The sequence below is a fragment of the Postia placenta genome (genome assembly GCF_002117355.1).
Source record: "Postia placenta MAD-698-R-SB12 unplaced genomic scaffold POSPLAscaffold_5, whole genome shotgun sequence".
In the NCBI taxonomy this organism is placed as follows: domain Eukaryota; kingdom Fungi; phylum Basidiomycota; class Agaricomycetes; order Polyporales; family Adustoporiaceae; genus Rhodonia; species Rhodonia placenta.
In genome coordinates this window covers 2,430,312-2,443,535 of record NW_020169836.1, presented here as the reverse complement: position 1 = coordinate 2,443,535, position 13,224 = coordinate 2,430,312, and the positions used below count along the sequence as shown (strand labels likewise).

The following is a 13,224-nucleotide window of genomic DNA, read 5'->3' as shown; positions in this document are numbered from 1 at the left end:
GGACAGCGGTGCCCGCTTACGAGTCCGCACTGCCACCGCCCTCGGCTGCGGCTATCAGCGCCTAGCGAGGCTAAGATTTGAGTTGTCCGCGAACGACGACGCTTGCCTTATCGGGCGCAAGATGCGATCGCACCTCGAGTCTCACCATCATCCGCTCCGACATTGCCTCGCCCCACTCTCGGCTACACACCATGGCTGCTCGCTACCGCGTCTTTACAGGCACCAAAGTCCTTCTCGACTCGGACGACCAGCCCCGCCCTGCTACCATCGTCGTTGACGTGAAGACGGGCAAGATAACCGACGTCCGCAGCGGAACAGACCACAGGGCCGCCTTCCCCGACGTCAGCGACGCCGATTGGATAGACGCAGGAGACAACCTCGTCCTACCGGGCCTCGTCGAGTAAGTACACGCCCCATCTCCCACCCTCCCGCGCCGTGTCACCCCGTGGCATAAAGCAATCATGCACTGACACTGTATCCGCCATGTCCGCCGTGGGACCATCTGTCCCCCAGTGCACACGTCCACCTAAATGAGCCCGGACGCACAGACTGGGAGGGCTTCTGGACCGGCACACGCGCAGCCGCGTCCGGCGGCGTCACCACCGTCGTCGACATGCCCCTCAACTCCATCCCGCCTACGACAACCGTCAGCAATCTCGAGGCGAAGCGTGCGGCCGCGCAAGGGCAGTGCTGGGTCGATGTCGCGTTCTGGGGCGGCGTCATCCCCGAGAATCAGGTGCCTGTCTTCCCTCTATCTTTGCGTCGCGGAAACGTCGCGTTCACGGGGTCTTTCGTCCGCGAGCCGTGGGATTGGATTGCTGAACGTTACTCTGGCGGCTCAGTAGCTCTCCTTGGGCGACGGCGGCCGCGCTGGTGTGCCCGCAGAGGCTCATGCACTGGGCTCGGCTGCCACCGCTCGCCCTAACCCTGCATCGTCTCGGGGCGCTGGGCAGGTGCACACGTATCCGTGCACTGGGAAAGCACTGCACTAGACCGTAGTCCCCCGTTCAAATGACATCGAGGCATGTCATGCCAGACTGCGCTGCGTCGATCGCAGCGCCTTAATCTGTACCCACCAGCTCTGGTGTTCACGTCGCAGCTGGGGCAGTGGTAGTGCTTGCAGCTACGTGGCTAATGTGTCGCTCCTGGCTCTGGCCCGGGACATTCTAATTGACATCCTGGCTGCACTCACATCAAACATTGTGTCGGGCGCATAATGCACCATGAGCCACATTGGGTGGATCCGAGCTTCTTTATCACCATGCACGATTGATGTCTGCTCAGTCTATGACACCAGAATATCTATTCGTGAGTCCGATCCTGGCAACGACGGCAGTCAGTGTCCTCTAGCGGGCCCCGGTGGATCTGTCATCGTGGGACACGTTGTGTCCTAGGGAGGATGTTGTGTGCGAACAGGTCTGCTAGAGGTACACGAACGGGTGTCTACATTTCCAAATACATCTCTTATATTATCGCGCGCGTGAAGAAGATGGCTCTTTGGAAACAAGGTCTAACGACGGTAAGATGACAGACACATCTCCGTCCACTGATAGATGCGGGCGTCAAGGGCTTCAAGTGCTTCATGATCGAGAGCGGCGTTGAGGTGCGTGTTGTTACACAGCCCTGTTTTGCCGTTTGCTCACGCACGAGTCACGGCAGGAATTCCCATGTGTGAACGAGGCTGATCTGGTCGCTGCCATGGAGAAAATCAAAGTAAGTCACTTCCTGCGATGGGTAGTGAACGTCATACGTTCCATGTACAGAGCGCATGCTCAGGACCTGACTGGCAGCATATATGCGCACTAAATACTGACCACAAGCCCAGGACACGTCCACAGTGCTCTGCTTCCACGCCGAGCTTGACGACGGACACGCGCACGTCTCCGCTGACGCCGACCCCACGCTCTACTCGACCTTCCTTGCCTCGCGCCCGCAGCAGCTCGAGGTCGACGCGATCCGCCTCATCACCGCGCTCCACACGCGCTTCCCGGCCCTCCGCCTGCACATCGTGCACCTCTCCGCCGCCGCCGCCCTCCCGCTCGTGCGCGCAGCCAAGGCGGCCGGGCGCTCGCTCACCGCCGAGACGTGCTTCCACTACCTCGCGCTCGCGGCGGACGACATCCCCGCGGGGCACCCCGAGTTCAAGTGCTGCCCGCCCGTGCGCGGCGCGGAGAACCGGGCGGCGCTGTGGGCGGCGCTGGAGGACGGCACGCTCGACTGCGTGGTGAGCGACCACAGCCCGTGCGTCGCGGCGCTGAAGCGGGTCGAGGAGGGCGACTACATGAAGGCGTGGGGCGGGATCAGCACGCTGGGGCTCGGGCTGAGCCTGCTGTGGACGGAGGCGCGGGCGCGCGGGATTGGGATCGGGAGGGTGTTGGAGTGGACGGCGCGCGCGACGGCGAGACACGCGGGGCTGGCGGATAGGAAGGGCCGGTTGGCGGTGGGGTACGACGCAGACGTGGTGGTGTGGGACCCGGAGGCGGAGTTCACCGTGCGTCATGTTTCATTTGATTTGAAAGGGAAGGAGGAGGCTACGTGCGAGCTGACGGCGATTAGGTGACGCGCGAGGGGCTGAACTTCAAGAACAAGCTGTCGGCGTACGAGGGCCGCACGTTGAAGGGGCAGGTCGCACAAACGTATGTGGGCGGGCAGCTGGTGTACGAGCGCGAGCGTGGGTTTGAGGGGCTGCAGCCAGCGGGCAAGCTCTTGTGAACGCTTCGCGGGTCATGGAGGTGCGCATTTGCTCGTGTGACTGTATCATGTGTGGCTGATCTAGTTCCCGAGCAGTGTCTGAAGACGGCCAAGGCGAAGTCAAACATGCTTGTATAATATGCGGAATGCACGCTTATGTTGTTGAACTTACTGACGCTGAATTTATATTCTGAGTGTAGTTCCAGCGCGTTCATATTCGTCATCTCAGGAGTACGCGCTGAGTGATCAGGCGTATAGGCGCACTAAATATTGATTCGAATCGCTGATACTGCAAGGACCCGTTACAGCGCCCGTTGCGCAAGCGGCGCTGTCGTAACTTGCATTCACGGCATCAGTAGCCCCCGGGATTGAGTGCTAAGGTAGACGTCTCTTGGAAACCATTTGACAATGGTGGTAGGATTTTGCGCAGGGTCGGTTTCAGTTTCATTTACTGTCCACTTCAATTACATGGCTTGCCGATGGCTGCAGCCTGTTTCATGCTAGGTATGAATCGATCAAGTTTCTGGGGCGATGTAAACATCTGACATGCCTCTTCTTCAGCCGTATCGTACTGGGAATGCAAAAGCCCCCATCCTTATCTCTGGAACACAACTGAATGGCTGCTTCTCACGCTTAATGTGGTCGCAGTTCGGTGGTCTCCGTGTGGTATGATGTGCGGTACTAGTAGGTGAGCGCGGTGGATAAGACGCTAACACTAGGTTCCCATGCGCCGACGGGAACTAAGTAGCCAATCTGTCCACGACCAGATACCATTCAAGGAGCGCGGCAGGTCTGACTCTCAGCCGCAAATTCAACACACCTACCAGGGAACGTGCATCTTAATCGCTGAACCTTAAAGTGGACGACTTACGTATGCTGCATGAGCAGATTCTTCTCGCCTGCTAGGATAGCATTGAATGTACGATATATAACGTGGAATGCTTCACTGATGCATGGACAAGATTGGCTCGCAGGTGGCCTCATGTATGAGATAGCAATCGAACGTAGACGCAGAAACCATCCGGACAGATCCGAACAGCGTAGGTCTGACCACACTAGCGCTACATGGAAGAAAGATGATTTGGGTGCGGTTTCAATCGTTCTGCATTTGTTCGCCTGCGAGCATATGTTGACGTTATGACATTGTGTGTGCTCACTGAAATATATCAGGGCCCATATCGCCTCGCAGTGAATTGTGCCTTGCATCTCGGAACAATTGTGATATGTCAGTTCATGTGGTTTCCTGAAAGCTAGGCAGACTATGTTTTCGCAGTCCGTAAGCAGATTTCATACTCTTGGGATCGTACACTTATGGATAATCTCTCCTGATCCAGTCTCTGCATATCTGCTCTGCGTCTAGATAGCAAGCCAATGGCTTCTAAGTTCCCGGCTTAACGCATGAAAGCCCGAGAACGTGCATAATGCGCGCTCGTCTTCGCCTATATATTACCTGACGATAGCTGCAACGATAGTTCTCAAACACCATGGAGCAGTCAAGCCGGTTAGCAGTCACACGGTCGGAGCGTGACGCTACTATGCGTAGCGTAATCATTACGAGTACGTCCCCAAACAATATATTATAGACCCTTGACAGATTCCTGCAGTCGCCAATGCATCCGCTCTGCACATACAGAGTCGAGTGAAAAGAGAACCTCACGCATATGTCAAACTGCGTGTGAATAATGAGCGCAAATATAAGACAGCCGTCGTGGTATCCAATTCTCCTATATGGAATACAGACTTTGAGATGTACGTGTGACTAGATTCGACTGGCTTCGCTCAGGAAAGTATTGATTGCTTTATATCGCAGCAACGGCGTGCAAGAATCTACGGCTCTATCTTTTGAGCTCTATGACAATGGCTTCCTACCCAAAGCAACTCGTCAGAGCCTGGGATTGGCTGAAACCACTGTGGGCCACTTACTGATGTCACACGCTGCACCTGGAGGTGAGTAGTGCTGTTCTCATTTCTATATGGCTTCTCATGTGTAGTCACCAGGCGCTAAGCTGAAGATGGGTGGAAAGTATCTCAGACCAACCATCATGATATCTATCAAAGAAGTAGACTTTGTTGAAGCAATCGGCTTGGACCTCGCGCAGAAACGGCATGATGCTGAAGAAGCCGTCCTCTCGCCCAAGTCTGTATCCGAACAGACCGTTTCCCAGAAGCTCAAGATCCTCGCCGACGCACTGGGGAAGATATGTCCGATCATGGACGCAGTCGCTGATGTAAATATATTTGATCCGTATGACCAGACAAATCTTGACGAACACCAATTGGTAACAGATTCATCCATATGTGCGCACAGCGGTGAAGATAGTTACTTCGCTCTGTGCGGTATGTGCCGCACAATATAGAACGCCGTATGACCGATCCCTAATTTCATTTTTTTCACAGGTTATACAATCACAATTCGATCGTGATGAGGCAGTTCTATCGCTAGTGGAAGAAATGACCACATTGTTCACATTCGTGACTCCTCTCCAATCCTTGAAGGCAGAATTTTCCATCCTTGCACCCCTCGCTGAGGTTATCAAAACGATAGTGCTGCAGACAGTGGAGTGCCTTATCTTCCTCGACGGTTACAACCAAAGCCGGTTCATGGGTACCGTATTGTCCTTTACGTTAATTGTTCCGTTGCTCACTTGCATGTTCGTGATCAGTCAAGGCATTAAAGGCGTTTGTAGGGCCTGTGGACGAGCAAATACAGGACTATCGCGTCAAATTTGGTGAATTGGCTAAGCAGCTTGACGTCGGTCTCGACATTCAAGTCACTATTACCACCTTTCGCCAAAGCTTCGAAATAGACGAGATATGTCAGTATACTAGCCACTCTGTCTATGCAATCGCTGACGACCGATGACTAGTCTTGCACCAGAGTCTCGACCCCGCTCGCATGGTATGTCGACAGAGACACTGCTGCCCCCGCACACGCCTCGAGTTCATCAGCTTTATCTCCAATTGGGCTTTGGCTATGTCCGCGAGCGAATCGAACCTTCTCTGGCTCAGGGGAGTAGCAGGCTCAGGGAAGAGCGCCATCGCTAGTAGCCTATCAATGATCTTCGAAGAGCAAAAACGGCTGGGCGCCTTTTTGTGCTTCGACCGTGAAGCCGCGGAGGCCGATAATGATCCCTATAGAGTCATCAAAACAATGGCATTCATGCTCAGTCACTTCGACTCGCACATTCATCACGCAGTTGTCGGCGCCATCCACGGAAACCTGACTGCATTGCAGTTAGATGTCCAGTTCCAAGTCCTACTCCGGAATCCGTTACTATCCGCCATTGGCGAAGGCCCCATCGTCATCCTCATCGATGGACTAGACGAATGCGGCTCGGATGATCCCCGCTCCCAAAAATACAACCGAGCGCAACTACTGGATATCGTAGTGGAGATGGCAAAACTACCGCACAATATCCGCATCATCATCACGAGTCGTGACAGCAGCGATATCCGAATGGCCATGAACAGGATCCCACGTAGCAGTAAAGAAGAACTGGAGCTCAGAATTGGCGAAGAGGGTAGCTCTGATATCTCGATCTACGTGCAACAGCGAATGCTGGAAGTCGCTCAATGCCATCAGCTTCCGGAGGACTGGCTTGATGTTGCCAAGCAGCAGGCTTTGGTGAATCATGCGGAAGGCCTTTTCAAATGGGCACAGACGGCGTGCGACATGATCAAGGCGGCAGAATTCCCAGACCAGCATCCCGAAGAGGTTCTCGATTCGCTCATCGGGGGAACGGGTCACTGCTCACTCGACGATCTGTACGACAAAGCGCTGCATTCCTCCCTCGATCGCCATTGGCTTAAGCCAGACTTTGCGCAAGCATTCAACGACGTGCTAGGGCTTGTTCTAGCAGCCAAGCTGCCTATTTCTGCGATAGCGATTGACCAGTTTCTTGGTGGGCGACGGAGAGCACGAGGCGTTCTCTCCCCTATGCGCCATCTCCTGCAGTATTCACATGTGGACGAGGACGAACCTGTCCAGTTACTTCACACTTCCTTCCGCGATTTCATATCCAACACGTCAAGGAGTGACATGCCTTGGTTTGTTGATGTCGAGCGCCACAATTACCGTTTTGCTCTTCGATGCATGGGCATCCTTCACCCTCACCCCTGCCTGCCTGCACAGCATCGAGGCGAGCCGTCGCTAGGACTCACTATGCTGAAGGTTGAAGCAAAAGAATACGCATGTACGCAGTGGATTCTACACGTGTGCGACATGGTCACCTGTCCCGCGGGCTTCGAACGGACGTTACAACAGTGGTTGGAAACTTATATGATAGCTTGGTTAGAGGACATGAGTGAGCTTGGAAAGTCTGGGAATATCTTGGACTTGCTAGAACAGCTCCTAAGATGGGTCAAGGTGATCTCTTAAATGCGAGCCTGCCCATGTTTCCTGACGTTTTCTTGTCAGGCTGTACTTCCGATGAATGCCAGTCTGCACGACCTTGTCTACGACGGTGGTCGCTTCAGTGCCTTCTACTCGAGCTCCATTTCGGAAGGTTCAGTGTCAATCTGGGCGGCACTTTCTTTTGCACCAAAAAGAAACAGACTCTTCACACTATTTCATCGTCCCGAATTGCCCACTGTCGTTGGTGGATATCTGCAACAATGGTCGCCAGCGCTGCGTCTTTTTCAGAAGGACGTCACAGTGCATTCCCTGGCATTCTCTCCGGACGGGACGAAAATCGTCTCCAGCGGTGTGGTGAAAGGTACAAGAGATGTGGGTTACGCCCTGATTCCTGACGAGAAGTTTGTCTTGCGCATCTGGGATGTCAAAACAGGCACTGAAGCCATCCCTGCTCCATTACTCGATGGTCCCAGCATCGTTGCGTTTGCGCCAGATACTACTGAAGTGTGGGCAGCTTCGGCGAATGGGACCATTTACAAAGTGGATGCAACGACAGGCAACCTCAATCTTGAGCATCAGATTAGCAATCGGACAAAACCCTTTCCTCAGTCCGACGACACAGCTGGACATCTCATCGATGTCGGCATCGCCCCCTCCGGCTCTGACTTGGTACTCAACTCACCGCAACAAGAACAGGAAGAGTCGGAAACAGCTACTGAGCGAGCGTCATACCCCGACTTCGAGTCGGACATGACTTTCCAAGTCCAACCTGCATCCCAGGAAGAGAGCGGTGCTTACTCGCAGACGACTGTTGAGCATACAGCATCGTTGGAGCCAGACGTATATACCCCATCACCGTATCAGGACGACCAAGGGGCGGAAGCAAATCCTAGATCCGACGCGGCTGACTTCAATTTGTTTGCTCATGGCATGTTAGTACCTCCAGCGTCTAATCTGCCGACCATCGACTCGACAACTTTTGGCCGTGAAAATTTCGCTACGGCTGCATTCTCTCCTAATGGTTTGTGGGTCGTGCTGGACGAGCAGACGTATGGCCGTTTCTGGATCCTGAGTCTCGAAGCTCTCAAATCGCCATATGCACCCTTGACACCTCCGACGAGTCAGAGTTGGCCAATCCGACGAGAAACTTACGGACATACACCACATTCTCTCGACTTCTCTCCGGACTCTTCCATATTCTCTTGATGCCATGTCTTTGCTATTTCAAATCAGCTCCTATGCTCTCTCGCCCGGCTATATTCTCGCTTTCACCATGCCACCACCTAGTACTCTTCAGATCGGCAACGACCTGCTCCCATGTCCTGCGACACCCCCCCGATCGCAGCCATTGAGAACGCGCGATAACCAGAAGGTCATCCCCCGCACAGGGGCGCACTTTTTGACCCCCCAAAAATGTCGGCTTGGGGGCAAAAAAGATCAGGTCTTAGTTAGTCATCCAGGTGATACTCGTACATCGGCACTGCTAGCCTGTCTGCGTGCTTTAGAATCTCATGCCCCCCTCCCGAGGACGCCCTACCACCTGATCTTGAACCCGAACCCTTTGAACAGGAAATCCCTGTCCAGGAGCCATCGGATGCCTCACCCCCAGCCAAGCGTAGCAAACGGCTGCTACCCGATGCAGAGGCGCACAAAACATTCGACCGGTGGCATGCTCTCATTCCCAAGCTAGTCCTGGCTCTCCTCCAATATATGCAGACATCGTACCGGCAACCTTCAACCTCATGCACTTGGGTCGAACTGTTCTGCGAGGCCTCATCCTGCAGCACCCGAGGAGTGAATATCTTGTGCTTGTACTGGAGCTGTAAGTCGTAGTTCATGTCCCCTCTCAATGTATGAATAATAAAATTCATAGATCTAATTGCCATTGATGTCAAGGCCTGTCAGTGTTATAGTATCCCCCAGGTCCTTGTGCATCATGGCCTCTTTCCAGTCTTTCCCTCCCACCCTCGCACCGCTGTTTCCATAGACCTCCTGGAGTTCTATCATGCATTATTCGAACACTCTGCTGACACGGTGACTGCACTGGCTGGCACCTTGCGCACTCACTATGCGCGTTGCGGTTTCCAGACCCTCGACCATAAGGTAAGTACCCTTCCTTAGACCATCATCGAGACAACCTGAGCTCTACTCTACCAGGGAGACCCCGTCCATGATCCATTTCGATGCGGCCTTGGGTATGCCACGCAGTGGTACGACACCCTCCATCATTCAATTCAGCATTGTCTCGATGCTGCGATCGATGCTGCACATGCATGCCTTGCCCCCGATCCTGTCGACACTCTGGTAGACAACCACAATGCGCATGCACTGAGCACACCTCCCCCGGTGGATGCTCTGACATGCTGCACGAGGCTCCTGAGTACGAGGTTGTCATGAGTTGGTCGGCGTCTAGCCGCTTTTTAATTTTTTCCTTTTCGCGGGCTCAAACCCGCGACCTCTGTACTACAAGCTCGGTGATCGATTGGACATGTTCTTATCCTACTGTACGATTAGATTAGATGAGGCGGCAGTGCGCGGCACTGCTCGGGCTCCGCTGACACAGATGCTTTGACTCACCGGCCCCCGGGGCCACGACAGTCTGCGGTGCATGGACCCATGGCGCACGGACCAACGCGCACAGCCTGCCCTCAACTCCCTCTGTATATAAGCCTGCCTCTGCTGCCCTAGGGACCTCAGTTTCGACCTCTTGTCCCTAGGTCAGTAAGCTCATGTATTACTTACTTACTTACCAATACTAACTTAACTTGTCCCTAGCCTTAGGTTTGAGCACCGCTCACCATCGCTTCGGTAAGATAAGTCGAACACCCCCAGCTTTAGGTTTTCCCCTGTCGCTCGACCCTAAGTCGCGACAGAGGTGTCCAGCCTGCTTTGGAGGAGCAGCATTTGGACGGTCGTTTGATGAGTAAGTCCATTGTCGCTTTGACCGTCCACTACACTTGCTGATTGACGTCTCATTACAGGGGAGCGGACATACATGTCGCACTGGATGCGACATTCAGCCAACGTCACAGCATGCATGCGGGCGACTCGCCGTACTTCTATGAACCCGAGTTCTTCATCCCTAAGGCTCAGGTCGACGAATACGGCCAGCGCATCATTGCAGTGCGCAAGAAGCCTCCGCGACCCTCATGCGCTCCAAAGGTGCCTGCGCACATCGTCAATGAGTGCGAGAAGTCGTATGAGGCCGCGGACGAGAAGAAAGTCAAGACAAGTGCAAATCGATTCAACAATACCAGCGTGATGGCCCTAATCTGCCATCACAACATACCCATTTTCCTAGCTAACGTAGATACTCCAGGCGAGCAACAGAAATATGCGATCACGCTCCTCGAGCATCTCTTTACATTCCTCCCCCCCAATGCGACTGTTGTGGCACTGTACGACATTGGCTGTGTCATCGATCGCAGCCTCGAACTGGTAAGCACCCCTAACCCTCATGTTCATGAGAACACACTGACACTGCCCGTAGTACAACATCCTACCTGTTGATATCCACCAACAACTCATATTCGCCATCTCCGCAATGCACGCATACGGCCATCAATGGGCCTGTCAGATCATCTACAACCCCCGTTTACATGAAGGCCTCAGGCTCACCGATGGTGAGGGCGTCGAGAGGCTCTGGTCGAGGCTCCGTAAGCTCATTCCCATCACATGCTCATCTGCGGTAAGCACATGTATGTTTCCGCCGCATCATGCCTCTCATGACCGCTCGCAGCAATCACAGCGTATCTGGCTGATCGACTGTCAGGCCAAGGTTATCAGCCTTGATCTGCATGACGATCTGGGCCACTGGATCGCCCAACGCCTACGCCATGGAGTGGAATCAAGGGAGGCATCATCTTTTGAAGAGCTGGCGCGAGTAGGTATTCCCAAGGAGGAGCTACGAGATGAATGGAAGCAGCAATGCGTAGCGCAGACATCTATCAGAGTGCGTAAGGCATCTGCTATGATCATGATGCCAATGCTGACCCTCCCACAGATGCTCCAGTGCATCTCAAGAAGGAGCTGGATGTTGTGTTGAGCCTGCAGGCTGACCTTGACACTGTCAACAAGGCTATCGGAATAACACGGATAGTCCTTGAAAATGGTGAAGCGTCTGCCGAGTCCCATGAAGTCGTCGCGAGCCTCGAACGATCACATACATGCCTGGTTGATAAGGTAGAGGTCCTATACTCATCGCTCAACATCACGGACAGCTTCCCAGACTTTGGAAACGTCAGCCTCGAGTTCGTGAGGCTGCTACTAATGGCACGCGACCTGAAGATCAACATTCGCAAGTGCGCAGTGGGGAGCTTCTTTGAATGGGATTGGCTGGACCAAGCGGTCGGTGGACAGCACAACCCTCTAGGTGAGTGCGAGACATCGGGGCACAGCGCTCACTATTAACATGTCACATAGGCACCAAGATCCATCAGCAGACCCGCAAAGCAATTGCGAAGTGTACACCCGCCCTCAAGACAGTGATCCGCAAGTTCAATCGCTATTGCGAGACCCTCAAAGAACTCAAACAGCTGGAGTGGACCATCACCGTACCCCTTCCACTTCCCACTGACCTCAACGCCTGTGAGGATTTAAATGCATGTGCCGGTCTCACATCATAACCTCTACACCAAAAGGGTGCAATGTCAAGCTTGGCTTGACATCTGACCGGAGGTATATATGCAGATCATATGCCAACTCATGACAATGCCCTCCGCGATGATGCCAGCCTCCTCGCTGATGTCTGGATTGACCCCTCACAAGCTCAAGCCCCCCGATGGCTCAAAGACGTCGACGTCCGCAAGGGTATTCGCACGCTCCTACTTGGAGACCGTTGTCTAGAGAAGCGGCGCTGCTTAGGAAGAGAGGCAGACAACATCTGTCGTTGGTATGGTAGTGAGCTTGCAGCCGCCAAACTGGCATTGGCGACATCATCCAGTAAGTACACCAAGCCATCGCTAGCACCACTTGCCCCTTCCACTAACCATGGACCCTACCAGATGCGGATATCGCGTTTCTGCTACAGCAATGCGTCTGCGAGCTTCTGCTCCTACCTGCCAAATGGAAGAACCCACTGGTCTCACCTCAATGATTTGACGCACAGACCACACTTGTGTCCGAGATGGTCAACAGCGCCCTTGGCGATCCTCAAGCATATGCATGACCGTTCGTCATCAAGACTCCCCTCCCTTACATCATCCATCAAGATGATACAGACCCCTATGGGCATCTGGAGGAGGAGGAACCGTCATACCTTGAGACAGAACAGCATTTGGTGGAGGATGTCTTCCTGGACGACGCTAGTGGCGATGAGGGGCCCCCTGAGGATGCAAGGTCCGAGGCATCTGTCATGACGATAACCATGACATGGGAGACTCCAGTAAGTCTTCCTTGTCGTGATACCGCACTTGCGCTAATGTGTGCAGATCCATGTCACCATCGATGACGCTCCCCACCTCCTGCAAGCCACGGCCCCAGTCCTCTCGCAATCGTTGCAAAGCAACATCCACCTCGATGTGTCAGACATGAGTTGCCTGCAGAACCAGAGTGCGTGGATGAATGATAGCTGCATCAACGCATGCATGCAGCTCCTCCAACTCGTCTTCCTGGGTCCAGGAGGTGAGTGGGTGGCACTCCTGTCCACATACATGCTCCCCCTAGTGCGCGCAGATGCCGGTGATGCGACCCTCTGGCGCAATGCGGCAAGCACACATTTCTGGGAGAAGGATGTATGGACAATCCCGATCCACTACGAGGACCATTGGATGCTGGCGACCATTGACATTCCCTGGTCGCACGTTGCCTACTTCGACAGTTTTGCCCGGGAGCATCCATGGGAGGGTCATATTCAGGTAAGTAATTATGGCGTCAAAGTCTTGCATATCCTAATATTGGCATCGATAGGACGTCATGCAGCTCACCGCGCGCCTGCTCAACATTGCAGTGGATAAGGGTCATCACATTGTCCACGCACAACGTGCATGGGCCGTGTATCCGACCACAGTAAGTAGCATTCACCGACGCCACTAGGCGCAGTCTCACCCAGTCCCTAGACAGCAGCACATCAGCACAACACATACAACTGCAGCGTATGGATACTGGCCGTCATCACGGCAGTTTTGCATGGGTATGACATGACGGGGTTCGAGGAGGCAGACATAGGCCGTTTCTGCATA

General features: G+C 54.0%; 4 protein-coding genes across 4 annotated transcripts; all 4 read left to right on the top strand.

Annotated features, from left to right (window-relative positions):
• Window positions 1-191: 191 nt before the first annotated feature.
• On the top strand, window positions 192-2,712 carry POSPLADRAFT_1139089 (hypothetical protein; the record flags this gene model as incomplete). Its single annotated transcript, XM_024484996.1, has 6 exons — window positions 192-400; window positions 514-736; window positions 1,532-1,603; window positions 1,660-1,713; window positions 1,826-2,491; window positions 2,557-2,712. The coding sequence occupies 6 exons, from the start codon at window positions 192-194 to the stop codon at window positions 2,710-2,712; spliced, it is 1,380 nt and encodes a 459-aa protein (XP_024340560.1).
• A 1,582-nt stretch (window positions 2,713-4,294) lies between these two features.
• On the top strand, window positions 4,295-8,251 carry POSPLADRAFT_1139630 (hypothetical protein; the record flags this gene model as incomplete). The annotated part of the gene is made up of 8 exons (XM_024485069.1): window positions 4,295-4,440; window positions 4,502-4,638; window positions 4,690-4,919; window positions 4,978-5,028; window positions 5,089-5,296; window positions 6,405-7,057; window positions 7,109-7,714; window positions 7,910-8,251. Coding segments are annotated over 8 exons (2,373 nt in total), but the record flags the coding sequence as incomplete, so codon positions are not given.
• Window positions 8,252-8,959: 708 nt separating this feature from the next.
• POSPLADRAFT_1138755 (hypothetical protein) lies at window positions 8,960-9,166 on the top strand (the record flags this gene model as incomplete). The annotated part of the gene is made up of 1 exon (XM_024484945.1): window positions 8,960-9,166. A coding segment is annotated over one exon (207 nt), but the record flags the coding sequence as incomplete, so codon positions are not given.
• Window positions 9,167-10,078: 912 nt separating this feature from the next.
• POSPLADRAFT_1055844 (hypothetical protein) lies at window positions 10,079-13,186 on the top strand (the record flags this gene model as incomplete). Its single annotated transcript, XM_024480696.1, has 12 exons — window positions 10,079-10,483; window positions 10,536-10,733; window positions 10,785-11,001; window positions 11,049-11,417; window positions 11,468-11,632; window positions 11,735-11,986; window positions 12,049-12,080; window positions 12,153-12,173; window positions 12,228-12,428; window positions 12,475-12,900; window positions 12,953-13,051; window positions 13,106-13,186. 12 exons carry the CDS (start codon window positions 10,079-10,081, stop codon window positions 13,184-13,186), a joined length of 2,466 nt encoding a protein of 821 aa, XP_024340557.1.
• Window positions 13,187-13,224: the final 38 nt, after the last annotated feature.